Source organism: Squalius cephalus, assembly GCF_949319135.1.
Source record: "Squalius cephalus genome assembly, chromosome: 25".
NCBI classification, from domain to species: Eukaryota; Metazoa; Chordata; class Actinopteri; order Cypriniformes; family Leuciscidae; genus Squalius; species Squalius cephalus.
Genome location: NC_137146.1, coordinates 15,510,530 through 15,526,756, shown reverse-complemented (window position 1 = coordinate 15,526,756; position 16,227 = coordinate 15,510,530). Strand labels below are relative to the sequence as shown.

Genomic DNA, 16,227 nt, shown 5'->3' with positions numbered 1-16,227 from the left:
TTGCTTTTAAAAACCCACCAGCCCCTCCCTGTTCACCTGGTGAAAATCACCTGCTGGATGAGGGGCTCTGCCGTGAGACCGGTATGCGTAATGCTTCGTAAGCTCAGGGCGTTCAACGCAAGCCGTGGCAAGGTCTTTATTTCTCTCTCTTTCATCTCCCTTTTTCTTGCAATGAAACAACTTGTGCTGAACTTTTTATAGAAAGCCAAAGTAATGTTCCCAAGCTTCGGATGATGTAAGAAACGACTTTAGGGCACGAAAGTGTGTTAATGTGACTAGACGGGGTCAAGAGAAAGAAGACCGAAAGAGAAATTTGAAAAACTTGACCATTATTCATCACGACTCGGCCATTGTGAGAAGAGGGGGGGGCGAAAAAAACACCAAGACCAAACAGCTCGGGTTACTACATCATGAAAACAGCCCAGCATTAAAAATTCATGCAGGGATTTTTCAGACATTTTTGGTGGAAAGGCCGGATCACTGTGACCTAGATCCAACAATTCGGCTCCGGTCTGATATTGGGAAATAGCGCCGCAGGTATCAGTGCAGAAGTGGACGGCAAAACGTAATTGTCGACTAAAAAAATACGAGTGATAGTGGCATTTGAAGTGTCAAATTAAACATATATGGCCCTATACGGCCCACTCCAACTGATTATACAAGATTCAAGTTTATTTATATACTGTAAAAAAAATATGATCAATAAGTTATGACAACATATGTTTATACATTGCTTTAACTCATAAAAAATAAGTTAAGCAATTTTCAACTTTTTTCAAGTTATACAAGTCTCAACTCATTTTTTAAGTCAATTTAATGTAATTTAAGTTGAAATGACTTAAACATCCAAGTTGATTGAACTTAAAAAATGTAAGGCAGCAACCTTTTTTTACAGTGTATAGTGCTTTTCACAATACATATTGTATCAAAGCAGCTTTACAGAAAATGCTTTTTTCAGTGCTTTTAACAATTAATAAATATTCTGTTATCAGCCAGAGATGAGTGTCAAAGTAATGCCCATGTGGCAGAAATATACAGCTAAAATTTTATATATGTAATGTTAATAGTTAATGTCATTTATTCAGGTAAGCAGACACAACAAACGTGTTAGGCAGCAATTACAACTTGTGCTCATAATGATTACTATATCAGAATAATGTTACAATATAAAGATAATATTTGATAGTTTTGTATGTAAATCCAAAGTTGTTATATAGCTGGCAATGCACTCAAAATGTTTTAATTCAACTTATTGTACAAGATGCACTCAATACACTCCACTCTGATTTATTGTACAGGATGGTATCTATAGTGGTCCGGTGTTCCCTAAACCCTCAGGCGAAGTCCCAATCATCCCCCTGACCGTCATTAAGAACTGTCAGTGTGCCTGGAGAGGGAGTGTAGATAAATTTCAGATAGTGTCAATTGCAGATGAAAGATGCTAGGGGTGTCATGCTTGACTAGCTTCTGTTCAACAAAGTCCCATCTCTCACAGCCCCCCCCCCCCCCCCCCCATACACTTCCAGAGGCAACAGCGGCAGAGACCTCAAGCAGGCGCCCCCAGTTCGCTCACCCAAAACACCCCCCCCCAAACACCCGCCCCTCCCTTTCCTGCTTACCTTGGCTAAGCCGCTTTGCATGTTGATTGGGGGAGGACTAATCCAGTTTGCAGCTGTCGTAGACCAATGATGAATCACCTTTCCGTCATTCGGCCGGGAGGAGGGAAGACCTGGAAGGAGGAAACAACGGTGGAGGGGTTGAGCCTACAGACAATGTGCCTCTCTGTTCCACCGACTCCTCTCTTCCCATTCTGCGTGAGAATAACAAAAATGTTTTCTCAGACAACGTCTATTGTGTCACGGATGGCTCTTTACAGAGACACTGAGCTGAAATAACAAGGAGCGATATTGTTTTTAGGGTCCTGGCAGGTGGAAGGAAAGACAGAAAGAAAAAGAAAGAAAGACAGAAAGAAAGAAAGAAAAAGAGAGAGGGAGGGTGAAAAACACTGTTTGACAGATGGTTGAGGTCCGTCCAGTTTCAGGTAAGAGGGAGATTTGATTTGCTGCCAGCAGCATCACTGAAAAGCAACCACTTGTTTAGCAAAGTGCACCGGTTTTCAGCGTTGAAACGCTCAGAACTTCTGGAGAAAGTGTCTGGAAGTTTTTGCAAACTGCTGGAAGTGTGAAAGAAACAGGACAGAGGGATTTAGGAGTGTCAGAAAAGGAAAACATTTGACAAATACGGTTTGTGTCAGAAACTGACGTTATTTTTAAAAGCAAGTCAAGTTTTAACATCTCCATGGCATGGATTATTTTTCCCTTGTTTTAACTGCGACCAGCTGTAACGGATATTTTATAGCCGATCAAGAAAAAGAGGTATGATAATCTACGCTGATAAAACGTTTCTTGTTTCCTCCTCTTTGTTATTCATAAAAATCCAAATGTTTGTTGATAGCAGGGACACGACCATTCCTAATTGATTCTGGCAGAGCGGCACGCAAGGCATAATGTTTTTGGCGCAATTAGCGCAATAATGCTTTTCTGAAGACTGATGTGTGTTTTAGTTTTGCGGCCACGCTCACATCACACACAAACACCCGTAACATACATCCGACCGCAGACGCACACTGGCCTGACCTTCCATTTGCTATGCATAATAAAATCCCGCGAGTGCTGCGATGGAGCCAGTAGAATAATGTTTTCAGTGGCGTGGCCCTCGGTACATAAACAAAGAAACAATTAAGACGCTCGCCAGAGCAAACAGCATGCTTTAGTGAACTCTTCAGTCGCTCTCGTTGAGGTTTGAGGCCTCGCAATCACACATCTCTCTCACACGGCTCCGGCTCTTGCTGCTTCAGATCAGAGATCGCTGGGGGAAATGAACGTATGAAAATTGCAGCGTGCGCTAAGGGGCCAATGGTGGTTAACTTTTAATGCCTAAAATGAGAAAGTCAATCAATCATCAGATGTCTCATTAATTGTTAAATTTGTGTCAAATGTCATTTGATGTGCCTCAGGGGAAGGTCCTTGTTAAGCGTATTTCTCTGGAGAGCTGCTGGAATGTTCTTGTTTAATGTAGTTTTTTTAAATGATAATAATAATTATTCGTATTATTATTATCATCATTATTTTTTGCTGTCATTTTGTAATTGTATGTTGTTCATAATGTATAGCTAAAATGGGGAAAAAAATATTCTACTTAAAAATAATTGCCAATAATGTGGTTAGACATATTTGTATGTATTAGCCTATATGTTTTAATTTTAAAAGTGTATTATTTAATTGTTTTTTTAGTAAATGCAGTTCATTAATATTTATTTTAGTGAGCACTCATATTTCAGATGTCCTGTTGATTAGTTTGAGTGTGTGTGTGTGTGTGTGTGTGGGCGTGTGTCATTCAATAGCATGTGACTGTCTGTGTGTTTCTTCCTCTCAGGTCTATGGAAATGCAGGATCTAGCTAGTCCACACAGCCGAGTAAGTGGAAGCAGTGAGTCCCCGAACGGTCCCAACATCGACAACTCACATATAAATAACAATTCCATGACACCAAATGGCACTGAAGGTACGTCTTCTCAGCATCCCGTTGGTCTTATACCTTCATTACTGTGCTACAGCACACTGTTTTTAACATGCACATTCCCTTTATATAGCATTTATGCTCTTGTGAAAAGTTAGATCTGTGTTAAACATCTAATATATTTTGCTCTGATGGATATGCAATATGTTTGCCATGTCTTTCCATTTATAGGCTATACTCCAATTTAGCTATTGTAATCTGGTCAAACATTAACATTCTTAATAATTAATATATGTGAATCTGTTTCCCTGACCTCAACTTTATTGCTGTAATATTTTAATTCAAAATTTTTAAATAAATTCTTCTTTATGCAACAGTGCACTTTTAGGTGCACTATATAAACTGAAGATCTTTCTGTGTTTTCACAGATCATGTTACAGCCCATAAGAATTTTATTCAGCTCTGAAGTAGTTTACATAATGTAATCTTGACTGTGGTTTTTCTCCATTTCTGTAGTGATAAGCCCCAACCTGTGACAGTGCAGATTGTCATGTGTCCTGTCCCATTCTTTCTCCCTATAGGTGATAACATCACTATGCTTACCACAGCTGACTGGTTGTTAAGTTCTAGTTCACAGTCCGCTGCAGGTTTGTGCAGTTCTGGCGAAACAATGAAAGGACAATACTTGGCGTCATATGTGAAACTACACACGCTTTATAGTCATTTCACTCTGAGGCAATCCTAACATTTCAAATCTGATTACATTCACGAATGTGAAAAGCCAATTTGATGTGCTCACATCTCTTCAACTATTGTGCCTTTCATTTGGACTCTTGTTTGGCATTCTGTGTTGTGTTATGGTGAATCTGTTGAAAGCATGGTTTGAGACTTTTTGGCTTTGATTCCATTCTGTCAATGAATGGTAAAGCTGTGGGCACGCGTAATGTGCGTTTAGCTTTTTTATTTGATGTTCTGCAGGACGGTTTTATGGTTATGTGTGGTATGTGATAAGACTTGACTGCACTAGTTTCTGCATGTGCCGTGCCACTATTTTCCCGTATCCCTTCGAGAAGGAGGGGTGGGGGGAGCGTTGGTACGTATTCAAACCGCTCCCCATCGACATGTGTTCCTTTGAGGGAGAGCATAGCTGCAACATGTTCGACATGACAAGCTGATGGCTACCTCAGACATGAGGGATTTCAGTGGGCATGACTCTGTACCCACATAGAGAATTTTGTTTTCATAAATGTAAACCTGCACCCCACCCCCTCCTGAGACAGAGATGGATTCATTTCAAAGATCCGGGCCTGTCTAAACGCTGTGAAATCGTCTCCCGGTTGCCCTCATTGTATTTCGAGCGGTTGGGTCAAACACTTTTTTTGTACACCATGCATTGCCTTGACATATCAATTATGCTGCACGTCCATGCATTCCACAGTTTATTCCTGCCATTAAATTCCACCTTTTTTTGCCTGTTTTCCCTTGATGCTACATAAAACCCTTCCGGTAAGAAATCAAGTGACTAACCCTTTAGAATAGATCAGTTGGCATTAAATAAAAGGTCAATTTTCAATGTAGAAAAAGTAATACTCTTAATAATAATAAGAAAAAACAACAACCATATGTATACTGTCTTTCAAAAGTTTGGGGTTGGGAAGATTTTAGTGTTTGTAAGTCTCCAATGCTCACCTAGGCTGCAGTAAATTTAAAATATAATTTTTAGTCATTTTAAAATATTCAGCAGCCATTAGTCGAGTCTTCAGTGTCACATAATATGCTGATTTGCTGCACAAGAAACATTTTTTATGTTATTATTTTATTATTATGTTGAAGACAGTTGTGCGGCTTAGTCATTTTTTGGGAACTTTGATAAATGTTTTAGAAAGTTCAAAAGAACAGCATTAATTGGAAATAAAAATATTTTGTTTGAATTTCTTTCCAAAAAAAAAAAAAAAGAAAGAAAAGAAAACGTATTGACCCCAAACTTTTGAACATTGTTTCATGTCATTCTGTCAGAAGTAGATTGGAGAGGTTTATGCATTTAAATAAGACTGTTGTCCTTAAATCAACACCAGAGCTGTGTGTATTGGAAGGGAATTGTCCTTGTCTTATTTGTAGAAGAGATTAGCTTTAATTGTTGGCCTCTCCTCTGAGGTAGCTAGGATAGAACTGTCGAAACCTGAAAGCTCTATTATCATCTCAATAGAAACCCCAGTTCATTACACCCTTACAAAACCCAACCTCCTAATGATCCTTTCACATTGTAAGCCAATGAAACCATCTGGATGAGCACTTTGACATTTACAGAAGTTTGTTTTTCTGCTATGCTTTAAATTTGCACATTACCTTGAGATTAAGTATGTTGATTTTACAAGCAGAGAGGCATTTGCCTGTAGTGTGACTGACAACAGATAGTGCTTGGTAGTGCTGTGCCACAAATGCTCTGCTTTCCTTCTGTTTGCAGTTAAAACAGAGCCAATGAGCAGCAGCGAAATCGCCACCTCTGTAGCAGACGGCTCTCTAGACAGCTTCTCAGGATCAGGTACGACACGCACACACTCAAAGCTGTAGAGCTGACTGGTGGGAGATGATCCCAGAGATGGGTTACTGATAAGCAGAGGCCCAGGAAGTGTCCCTGTGGCTTGGGCTCTAGTAGCATGAGGCTCTGTCTCAGTTCCCATGCCAACAGGTGTTGAGTTATGACCCTCCCAGCCCCCTTCTCGGCCCTAATCGAGTGACACCCCGTCCCCATGGCCCTCACACTTTTAGTTGCATGCTTCAAAACTAAGTCTCCTAAATTGTGAAATGTCTTTCTAAACCGCAGAACTTTGAACCAGATTTAATTTCGATAACTGTGAGACGTGAAGTGTAAATTGATTGATGTTTTTACTCTATTTCTAAGAAACTTAACTGAACATTTTGGAGCTAAAAAAAAACAGCTCGCTTGCACCGTGTCAAAAACGTTATACTCTCAATGGTCTATTTTCAAACTTGCGCATACAAATTTAGATAGATCTACTCCATGTTATAGACTCCTCACATTACTTACTAAGCAAATGCAAAAACTCTTCATGGAGTATTACATTCCTGCTAATTTGTCTTATTTCCCTACCTATTTGACTAAGTACCTGATACCTTTATGTTAGACTCATATAAATCATGGCTCGGACTTCTATCTCTGAGAATATGAATGAAATGAAGTCATTTGAGACTGTTTTATACTCAGGGGATGCAGTTGAGCAGAGGTTTGGTGTTTGCCCAGACCAGGTGCTGAAGTGTGGTGGAAAAGGCCCCGTATTCAGGGCACTGAGAATACAGTTACATTGAGCAAGAGCTACTTAACTAGACCTTACTTTAGATGTCACAGACAATTATTCACAAAAGGCAAGATAAGCACAATATTCGTAATACCTTCACCCCAAAGAAAGACATCCAAACCCTACAAATGGGAATGCACAAAGGACCTAGGCTGATATCTAGCAATCTATAAATGGCAATAGCCAGCTTAATAATATTATTAGATTATAAAAATTAAAAAAAAAAAAAATATTATAAATTTTTTGATTATAAAAAAAATTATAATAAAATAAAAAAATGAATACTTACAATGAATACTTACAATTAAAAGTTTCTTTATATATTGTTTTATTATAATTGCTGTTGTTGTTGTTGTTGTTGTTAAACATAAATTAATAATAATAATAATAATAATAATAAATTATTTAGAAAATGACATTTATTTTATGTTTATTTATTTGTATTTTAGTGTCACTTATATTACAGTATTAAATTAAACAATAAAAAATAATCTTCTATAATAAAAAATAATTGTGTTATATAATGTATTACTGTAATAATAATAAATTATTTAGTTATGATTTGAAATCCAATATTTGATATAAAGGTTTTTTTCATGTTATATTGTTTGCCGTGAAAGGTGCCTTTTAAGGGCATTACAGTTTGAGCGCAAGTTCCCAGACTTAAGCCATGCATTCACTGGCACATCAAAAGATCTCATGTTGCTCTGTGGTGTTTGTGTGAGTTAACTGAATGGCCCTCCACACCATCATTAAGGGCTGGGAACCACAGGGCCGGTATGTGTCTAATGAAGGCTCCTTATGTGTACTACTTACCTGCAATCAGGCCTGATGATTTCTCATTGTACAGTCCACTTTAAACCCTCCAGTGTGCACAGCTATACATCATTCCCAGCTCTGTGTGTGTGCGTGTTTGTGGACACTAGGCCTTTCCATCCTGTGTAGTTTTTTTTTTTTTTTTTATGTATACAAGTCAGCAGAAAAACGCTCCCATATTACCTGATTATTTTACTTCGTTATTGCTCTTAATTTATCAACCTAAAATAAGGTTAGTGAAATAAATAGTGTAATGCAATGTAATTACTGTTTCCTTGGATTCCAGAAGTTCTGTTGGCAAAGAATAATATTTGCCTTATTTTTTAATGCTTGAATGTGCTTGCCTCTTTTCTTTTTAACTCTCCACAGCCATTGGAACCAGTGGCTTCAGCCCAAGACAAACTCACCAGTTCTCTCCCCAGATTTACCCTTCCAAGTAAGGCTTCTTTTATTTTTCTTTAAAAAATAAGCAGCATCCAACTTCATTTGGGCCTTTAATTAGATCCTTCTGCCAGATTCTGGACTCTCCGGCTGCTTTGTTTTCATTGATGTCTGCAGCTTGCATATTCCAAAATCTGTTGTAATTATTATCTTGCGAAAATTTCCCTTGTGATTTATTTTTCTTTCGCAATGTATATCAGCTGCTTAATGGCTAGATTTTTCTCCGTTTCACAGCTTGGCCAAATATTTATGATTAAGTAGCAGAATCACACAGAATTTGTCTTTGAGCAAATTTTACGATTTGGGCTTTTGGGTAAAACTACACGTCTCCCTTTTCTCTTACTTTGCTCTCAAATAGCAGACCCTATCCACACATTCTTCCGACTCCTTCCGCCCAAAATATGGCCGCGTACGGACAGACGCAATACACCACAGGAATGCAGCAGGCTGCTGCCTATGGCACGTACTCTCAGCCAGTCCAGCCCTATGGGATTCCAGCCTATGGTAACTCATTCAATTATTCTTTTCTATGCTTTAAAGGTTTTGGTTGGGCTTTGCTTTTCACTCAAATGAAGCAAATGAACTCCAACCCTTACAAAACATTTCTGGGTCACATTTTATATTAGGTGTCTTTAACTACTATGTACTTGCATCCAAAAAAAAAAACTACAATGTACTTATTGCATTGATGTTGTATTGCAAAACATTTGTGCTGCTATTGAGGTGGAATACGGATAAGTTTAGGGACAGGTTTGGTGGTGAAAGGGTGGGTTAAAAAAGAAAGGAAGGGTCAAAAGTGTAATCATACCTGTAATTACAGAAATTGATTACAGATGTAATTAAATGCAGGTAATTATAATAATAAAAATACTCTGTAAAAGGATGTATGTACATAATAAGTGCATTGTGTCAAATGATTAATTCAAATGTTAGTACATAGTAGTTAAATACACCTAATTTGAAGACCCATATATGGGACCCATTTCTGTATTTTCTGCCATACTCTAAAAATACAATACAATACATTGATATGGAATGATGGAAACTTTATTAAAAGGTGTGCAAATGTTTCAGAATTATTGGTCATTTTTTCAAATGTATTTTAATTTATTTATGGACAGTGATGGAAATTTGAACATCTTTATAAACATTTTCATGTTTTTTGTCAATTATGTCTAGTCTACTTAGCGAACATTACATTACCTAACTTTTTAAACCTTACTACCAGGTTTATTGTGCATACCTCACTTTTCAGATCTTTCCTTCCTTTGGTGAAAACAGGCCAATATTTAATGTTTCTTGGCTCCTTTGATGCATTTAATTAAACTGAAAGTCATAAAATGGGACGCAGTTTAGCATTTAGTTCAATACTTAGCATGTAGCTTTAAGATTCATTCTAAAACTTAGCTAACAATGTACTGATCACCAAGATTATGCTAACGCTTACCTCAGCCCTTAGTAGCTCCCTTTCCCACCTTCAGTCGAAACTTGGGACTCTGCTGACCTTTTGTTTTGCGTTTGCAGACTCAGTGACTCCTCCTGACAGTTGCTAATTTCATGCTAGTTCGACAGATATGGGAGATATAAAGATTTCAGTTCATCGTGCACACACTGAACCCAACTCAAGCTAGAAATGTTTTTCCAAGGGTTTTGAACGTTGTGAAACCTTTGCGAAAATATGCGCACAGATAATGTTGTTTAGGTAGAACAATCTTGAATATGCTCCCGAGAGTTCACATGTTTGTTTGAGTGGAAGCAAAACGCAAACCTTCATTGGGCCTGATTCAATCTAATCAAAAAACAGGTTTGTTTTAACTCCGACCAGCAAATTCTTGGAAATCTGTGCTGGGTTTGGCCCAAACTCTTCAATGCAAAGGTTGCTTGAACCATGGCCCTGTGCGAAACAAGCCACCATTATCTTTCATTCTTGATTGAAGTGGAAAGAGTAACACTGAGGATTGTGCATCATACTGCTCTGGTGTCACTAACTGATTTAGGTCCATTGTGGGCAGGCATCAAGACAGAGGGTGGATTGACCCAGGCCCAGTCTCCAGGCCAGAGTGGTTTCCTCAGCTACAGTTCCAGCTTCTCTACGCCTCAGACGGGACAAGCACCCTACAGTTACCAGATGCAAGGTCAGGATCACCCTCTTCTCTTTTCCCTTTTTGCTCTTCCCAATGGAGCGACAAAATAGAGCCGTGATTCCTCTCAGGCCCCCTTCAAAAGAGGACACAATTAATGGCAGACACGGACCAATTCATAACATCCCCGAGCAGATGGTTTTATTAGGTTGTAGTTGGACACAGTCTTTTTTGCGTTAAGCCTGAAGAGAAACAACACAGATGGGAAAAAAATCCCTTTTTCCTCTTTAAGACCAATCTTTTTCTCCTTCGCACTTGGCCATGTACATTCTCAAGTGCTCTCGTCTTTGAGGTCAGTTCATGGAAGTCACACTTACGTGCTGGGAATTAAACGTGCATCAAGCAAATTTCCTGCCACCCAGTGGTTTTTTGGGGGTTTTTTTCTGAGACATTGTCCCAGCTCCAAAGCCAACAGTCTTTTTCTGTCGTTCCATTTCTCCCGTCTTTCTCCCTCTAGTGTTTTCCTTCGGGCCTCCAACAGTTAGTGCTAGTTTGAGCTCTCTAATCTCCAAATAATGTGTGACAGTAGAAACATCTCCATGTTTTTGAAATCTCTCCAGAGCATCTCACAATAAATAATGTGACATATGTGGTCTGTGGAAGCTTCTTTTCCATGCCTCATAAGTAGAAACTTTCTGTTTCTGCTGATGCTGCTTCAACACTAGGGTTGTAAGTGTTACCCTGTTCCGACCGCAGAAGTTTAAAGGCCTGTTCACACCGTTCAAGTCCAATAAGACTAAATGTCATGAAAGTATAGAACCCAAAGTGTGCATCAAATCTATTCACAAGGTGTCTGATACCAAATCTGAGACATTTTTGGAATAATTTTGGGAATAAGGACCTTGTTTAGCAACCAGATGATAAAAAAAAAATCAACCTAGTTGTCAAATAAAAGCACTTGAATGCTCATTGCAATAGGATATTTTGGACTTAGGAGTTTGTAGAGATGTTTTGTTTCATTTAAAAATGTTATGTTAAAGGGATGGTTCAGAGCCAAACACCCACCCAGAAGCCTTTTTTCCCTTGGTCGAACATTATTAAAGTTACAGCTTATTTAGAGATATCAGCTGAATGGCTTAGTGCAGGCGCTAATGGATCCAAGGATGTATCTCGTAAATTACCCCACTAATAATGCCTAGAATGGTACCAAACTTATACAGTAGTACAAATAGGTTCTGTACTTATAAAACTAGGCATTGAAAAATTTGTAAGTACATCAGGAGTTTATTTAAATAACACTTGCCTGATGGCTTATGCTACCGCTAACCCGGACGTCGAGGTCACTTCCGTTATTTGGGAAAAGCACGTAAAAGTCCTGGTAGAAAGCGATGCATATCAGTGGGTGGGTTGTGGGAAAGGGGAAAAATTGTAAAAACAAGGAGTATTGTTAAACTCTTTATGTATGTGATACATCACTTTGTTCTTCCTTCAATAAAAAAAATTAAAAAATAAAAAGAAAGCGATGCATAAGGATGTAGAGTAAAAATTTGGTATGAATAATTCTCAAAGGAATAGTTAACCCAAATATTTAAATTATGCCATAATTTATTCACCCTTGTGTCATTCCAAACCGGATGATCATCTTCACGCAGCTCTTTTCCAAATATAAGACCATGTCTTTCAAAATTCTTCAAAATTCCTTTTTCCCTTTTCCTTTCAAAGCCCATTCAGCCATAAACACATTAGCCACTAACTGCAAGAGCAGATGACAGATGACCATTAACCAGGCCAGTCTGTCTCTATTGGCTTCCTCTCTGTGCCTCATCGATTAGGCAGGTCTGGACTCAGAGGAAAAGTCTCAACACGGTAGCCAAATGTAGACCCCCCATTATACGATATACCAACTGCTGTCCCATAACCCTAGTAGAGCGAGCCTGCACCCAGCTGTCAGAGGGAATACAATTAAATTAATGTTTTTACAGTGCTCTTTCATGTCTAATGGAACAGCACTGGCTTTCTCTGATCATGATCCAGAAATGTAACACAGAAGAACCTTCCTGGCTTAAAATGATGAGGTCTGGAGTGGTCACATATTGTGGGATTATCATAAATATCACAAAATAGTGCGATAATATGGTAATTTGAACACTCTGACAGTATCAAAATTCGGGTGTCAGTGATCAGGCTTTTGTTCAATTTTATGGAAATAAAACAAATATATTGACTTGTAAAGCTACTTCTTGTGATGTCAATTACATTATTTACCGTTATGCCAAAAATGTATAATTATTGTGTTTGTCAGTAGATATTGTGATTATTTCCTTTGATTCATTAATCTGGATATCAAGTAATTTTATATATACTGTACACTACTGTTTTAGATCAGTAAGATTTTTTCATGTTTTCAAAATCAGTCTCTTCTACTCACCAAGGCTGCATTTATTTGATCCAAAATACAGTAAAAAAATGAAATATTTGTTTTACAATTTAAAATAACTCTTTTCTATTTGAATATATTTGAAAATGCAATTTATTCATGTGACGCAATGCTGAATTTTCAGCATCATAACTCCAGTCTTCAGTGTCACATTATCCTTCAAAAATCTTTCTAATATAGCTAATTTGCTGCTCAAGAAACATTTATTATTATTCAAGAAATCATTCAGTGTTGATTTTTTTTTTTTTTTTTTTTTTAGGATTCTTTGATGAACAGAAAGTTATAAAGAACAGCATTTATTTGAAATAGAAAGCTTTTGTAACATTATACACTACCATCCAGAAGTTTGGGGTCAGTGAGATATTTTTTTTAGAAAGAAATCAAAGAAATGAATACTTTTATTCAGCAAAGATGCATTAAATTGATCAAAAGTTACATTAAAGGCATTTTAGATAAATGCTGTCCTTCTGAACTTTCTGTTCATCAAAGAATTCTGAAAAAAATTGTACACAACTGTTTTCAACATTGATATTAATAATAATATTTCTTGAGCAGCAAATCAGCATATTAGAATGATTTCTGATGGATCATGTGACACTGAAGAATTGAGTAATGATGCTGAAAATTCAGCTTTGATCACAGGAAGAAATTACATTTTAAAATATATTCAAATTTTTTAACTTTAAAAAAATATATTTCACAATATTACTGTTTTTGCTGTATTTTGGATCAAATAAATACAGCCTTGGTGAGCAGAAGAGACTTATTTTAAAACATGTACTGTATATAGGAGCTTTATTGCTTTAATACAGATAAAAAGTTTTTGAATTAATCTAAATAAAAATAAATATACTGATTTACATATGATCTTACATTAATAAATATAAATACATATTTTTTGTCTGAATTAATCTGAATATAAATAAATGAAACCTAAAAGCATGAGCTTTAATTAATACATTTTCTGTAATTTAGCTGAGCTTTAATTCGCTCTATGACATCTATGAATCTTCTTGACAGCATTTCACTGTTTTTGAAACTCAATTTTCCAGTTTCACACCTGTTTGAGCTTTGCTTCCTTTTTCATAAACATAACGGCTCTTAAGCAAGAGTAGAGCGAGAGAGGGGCATGTCTCGCTGATTTTTTCACTAAAAGTAGATGATAATTACAGCAACAATTGTGCCTCCCTCCATTCTGCACACCGTGTGAGAGGAGCAGCAGACTGCTTTTTAAAGAAGCCCATCTGGACTTGATCGCATGCTCCCTAGAGAGGCCTACAAAACTTCTGCTACAAATATTGTGCACTGATGATAGACATAGCCCATGGCAAGAGGACTGATCAAGCACAGCAAATGGACTCCCAATTGGAGAGGCCATAAGGAGAGCCAGTGTCTCGTCTTGAGTGAACTAACTGGAGCAAGACAGAGCGGAGAAGGGGGAGGAATGGGGGAGTTTTTTTGCCCCTGGGAAAAACCAGGCCTCTCCCCAGCATGGAGTCATTCTTTTGGGACCGGAGGGGGTCTTGCTTGGCTTTTATGTGGCTCCGGACTCTCTCTGGAGTCAACTGCTTTCCTACGAGTCCTGGCTTTTATGACTTTTTGAACTGTGGATTTAGCTAATTTGTTGTGCAATGGGAGTTTGATGCGTCTCGCTTTAAATGACGGCCTGAGTCTGGAGAGGAAGTCAACAGCTTTTAGAGCACCTCTTGCTGTTATTTAACAGAAAAAAAGAAGAAGAAAAAACTGGAACAAAAGAAACAAACTTGCTGGTTGAGCCAGACAGTAGTCCACAAGTAAAGCTGTTGTATGTTTGTTATAGTCTGAAGCCCCCCCCCCCACCCCCCACCCACATTTTCCAGAAGATGAAAGACTGTGCTTCTGTTTTTTTTTTTTGTTGTTGATAGCTTCTGTACAGTTACCCTTTTATTTAAACACATTGAGTTAATTTTGTGCCCATTTCATGTTGTGAATGCTGTAAAAGAGATAACTGATGACTCCAAGGTTACCCACAACTCTTAGCAGCAGGTTGTGTTCATTAGTTTATCGGCAGGTTATGTTAGTTTGCAAAAGAAAACTTCTGGGAAAATGTGCTAAAACTGATTAAAAGGAATATCCAGGTTCAATACATGATAAGCAGTCCCTTTTTTTCTGTAAAGAAACTTTGAGGTTAATGAGACGCTTACAATGGAAGTGAAGGGTTCCCGTTTCTGTAGGATTTAAAATAAATAAGAAGCTTTTACTTCTTCTGTTGAAACCTGTGAATCTCTTCAGCTGTAAAGTTGTTATCATTTCTACAGTAGGGTTGTTAGAATTCACTAAAACTAAAACTATTAAAATTGTTTTTGTTAATTGAAATAATCATGAAATAAAACAAAACTTGAAAATTAGAGATGTTGCCTTTGCAAATAACTGTGATAAAATAAGTTTAATTTGAAGTACTACAATTTGTAAAACTAAAACTTGATTGAAAGCTAAATAGAAATTTAAGAAAAACTAATAAAAATGACAAAACAACATACAAAATAACAAATATATATATATATATATAATGAAAATGAAAATATTACAGCATACAGCATAACACTGTTCTATGGTCATTTGGGGGGTTTTGGGTTATGTTGTCGTGATTAGTAAGCAATTTACAGAAATCACTTGCATCTTATGGCTATACTATTGAAACAGTGAGTATTTTAATGTTTACAAATTGGCCCTATTCACTTCCATTATAAGTGCCTCACTGTAACTCAGGGTGACAATTCTAAATAATTTTCTGTTGATTGAGCTTAACTTGTACTGAACCCAGAATACCCCCCCTTGAGAATTTCAATGTGATTTGAGTACTTTGACTCCAAGAAACACCTCGAAACACAACGTACCTCCAGGCTGTCCCGGCCCCTATAACTCATGTCATGTATGTTATTAAGTCATTAGATGCTATCTCTCCATAGAGAGATTTAATTACCCAGAAGGTGCTTCTTTGAGCAGCTTGAAAAGAAGACAGATATGCATATTTATTGAGGCAGGATGTCAGGTAAGAAAGACCTCCCATCTCCCTCCCCCTCGGTCACAACAGTGGCACTGTGTCTGTCATTGTAAAGGTAGCGATGGATGAAATAATAGACCCAACCCCCTTTCCTCTTTCTTTCCGACCATCAGCAAAGATCCAATCACTGATATGGAGAGAGAAAAGATAGAGCCACTGTTATATCCCACCCACCAACACACACACACACATACACAATCCCTCATGCCCCTATAGTACCTGCAAGGCTTTGTCTTTAGGTCATGCTTGGCTCAGCCCCCATCTTCAATTTAAAAATGTCATTTATTTTGAGCGATGTCTTTTACATCAGTTGCAAACAAAGGCTGTGTCTACACTAATCTGGATACATTTGAAAAGCATAATTATCTCTAAGTTTTGGCTCTCTGTCCACACTGAGGCAGAGTTTTTGTCCTGCAAAAGGACGAAGATGCTTTTTGAAGACACTTTCCCAAGTGCATAACTTTGAAAACACCATTTTTACATTGTAGTGTGGATTGTGCAAAACGGTGACGCATGCTTGTACCGGTATAGGCCAATTCACACCACACAGAAAACTGCCAACAAACAAGTTGAC

At 37.6% G+C, this 16,227-nt stretch overlaps 1 protein-coding gene across 10 annotated transcripts in view; it reads left to right on the top strand.

The window, feature by feature from the left end:
• Window positions 1-16,227, top strand: part of eya1 (EYA transcriptional coactivator and phosphatase 1) — a 120,410-nt gene that overhangs the window by 77,771 nt on the left and 26,412 nt on the right. For 2 of the 10 annotated variants that reach the window (XM_079863664.1, XM_079863665.1), the window contains 6 exons: window positions 3,436-3,563; window positions 4,100-4,165; window positions 5,983-6,060; window positions 8,021-8,087; window positions 8,451-8,596; window positions 10,105-10,227. In XM_079863664.1, the coding sequence (XP_079719790.1) occupies window positions 3,440-3,563; window positions 4,100-4,165; window positions 5,983-6,060; window positions 8,021-8,087; window positions 8,451-8,596; window positions 10,105-10,227 (604 nt within the window). In that variant the 5' untranslated portion in view covers window positions 3,436-3,439. Of the gene's footprint in view, window positions 1-2,025; window positions 2,042-3,435; window positions 3,564-4,099; window positions 4,166-5,982; window positions 6,061-8,020; window positions 8,088-8,450; window positions 8,597-10,089; window positions 10,228-16,227 lie in introns of those variants that run through there. The other 8 variants (XM_079863667.1, XM_079863669.1, XM_079863663.1 and 5 more) reach the window with 7 other exon arrangements.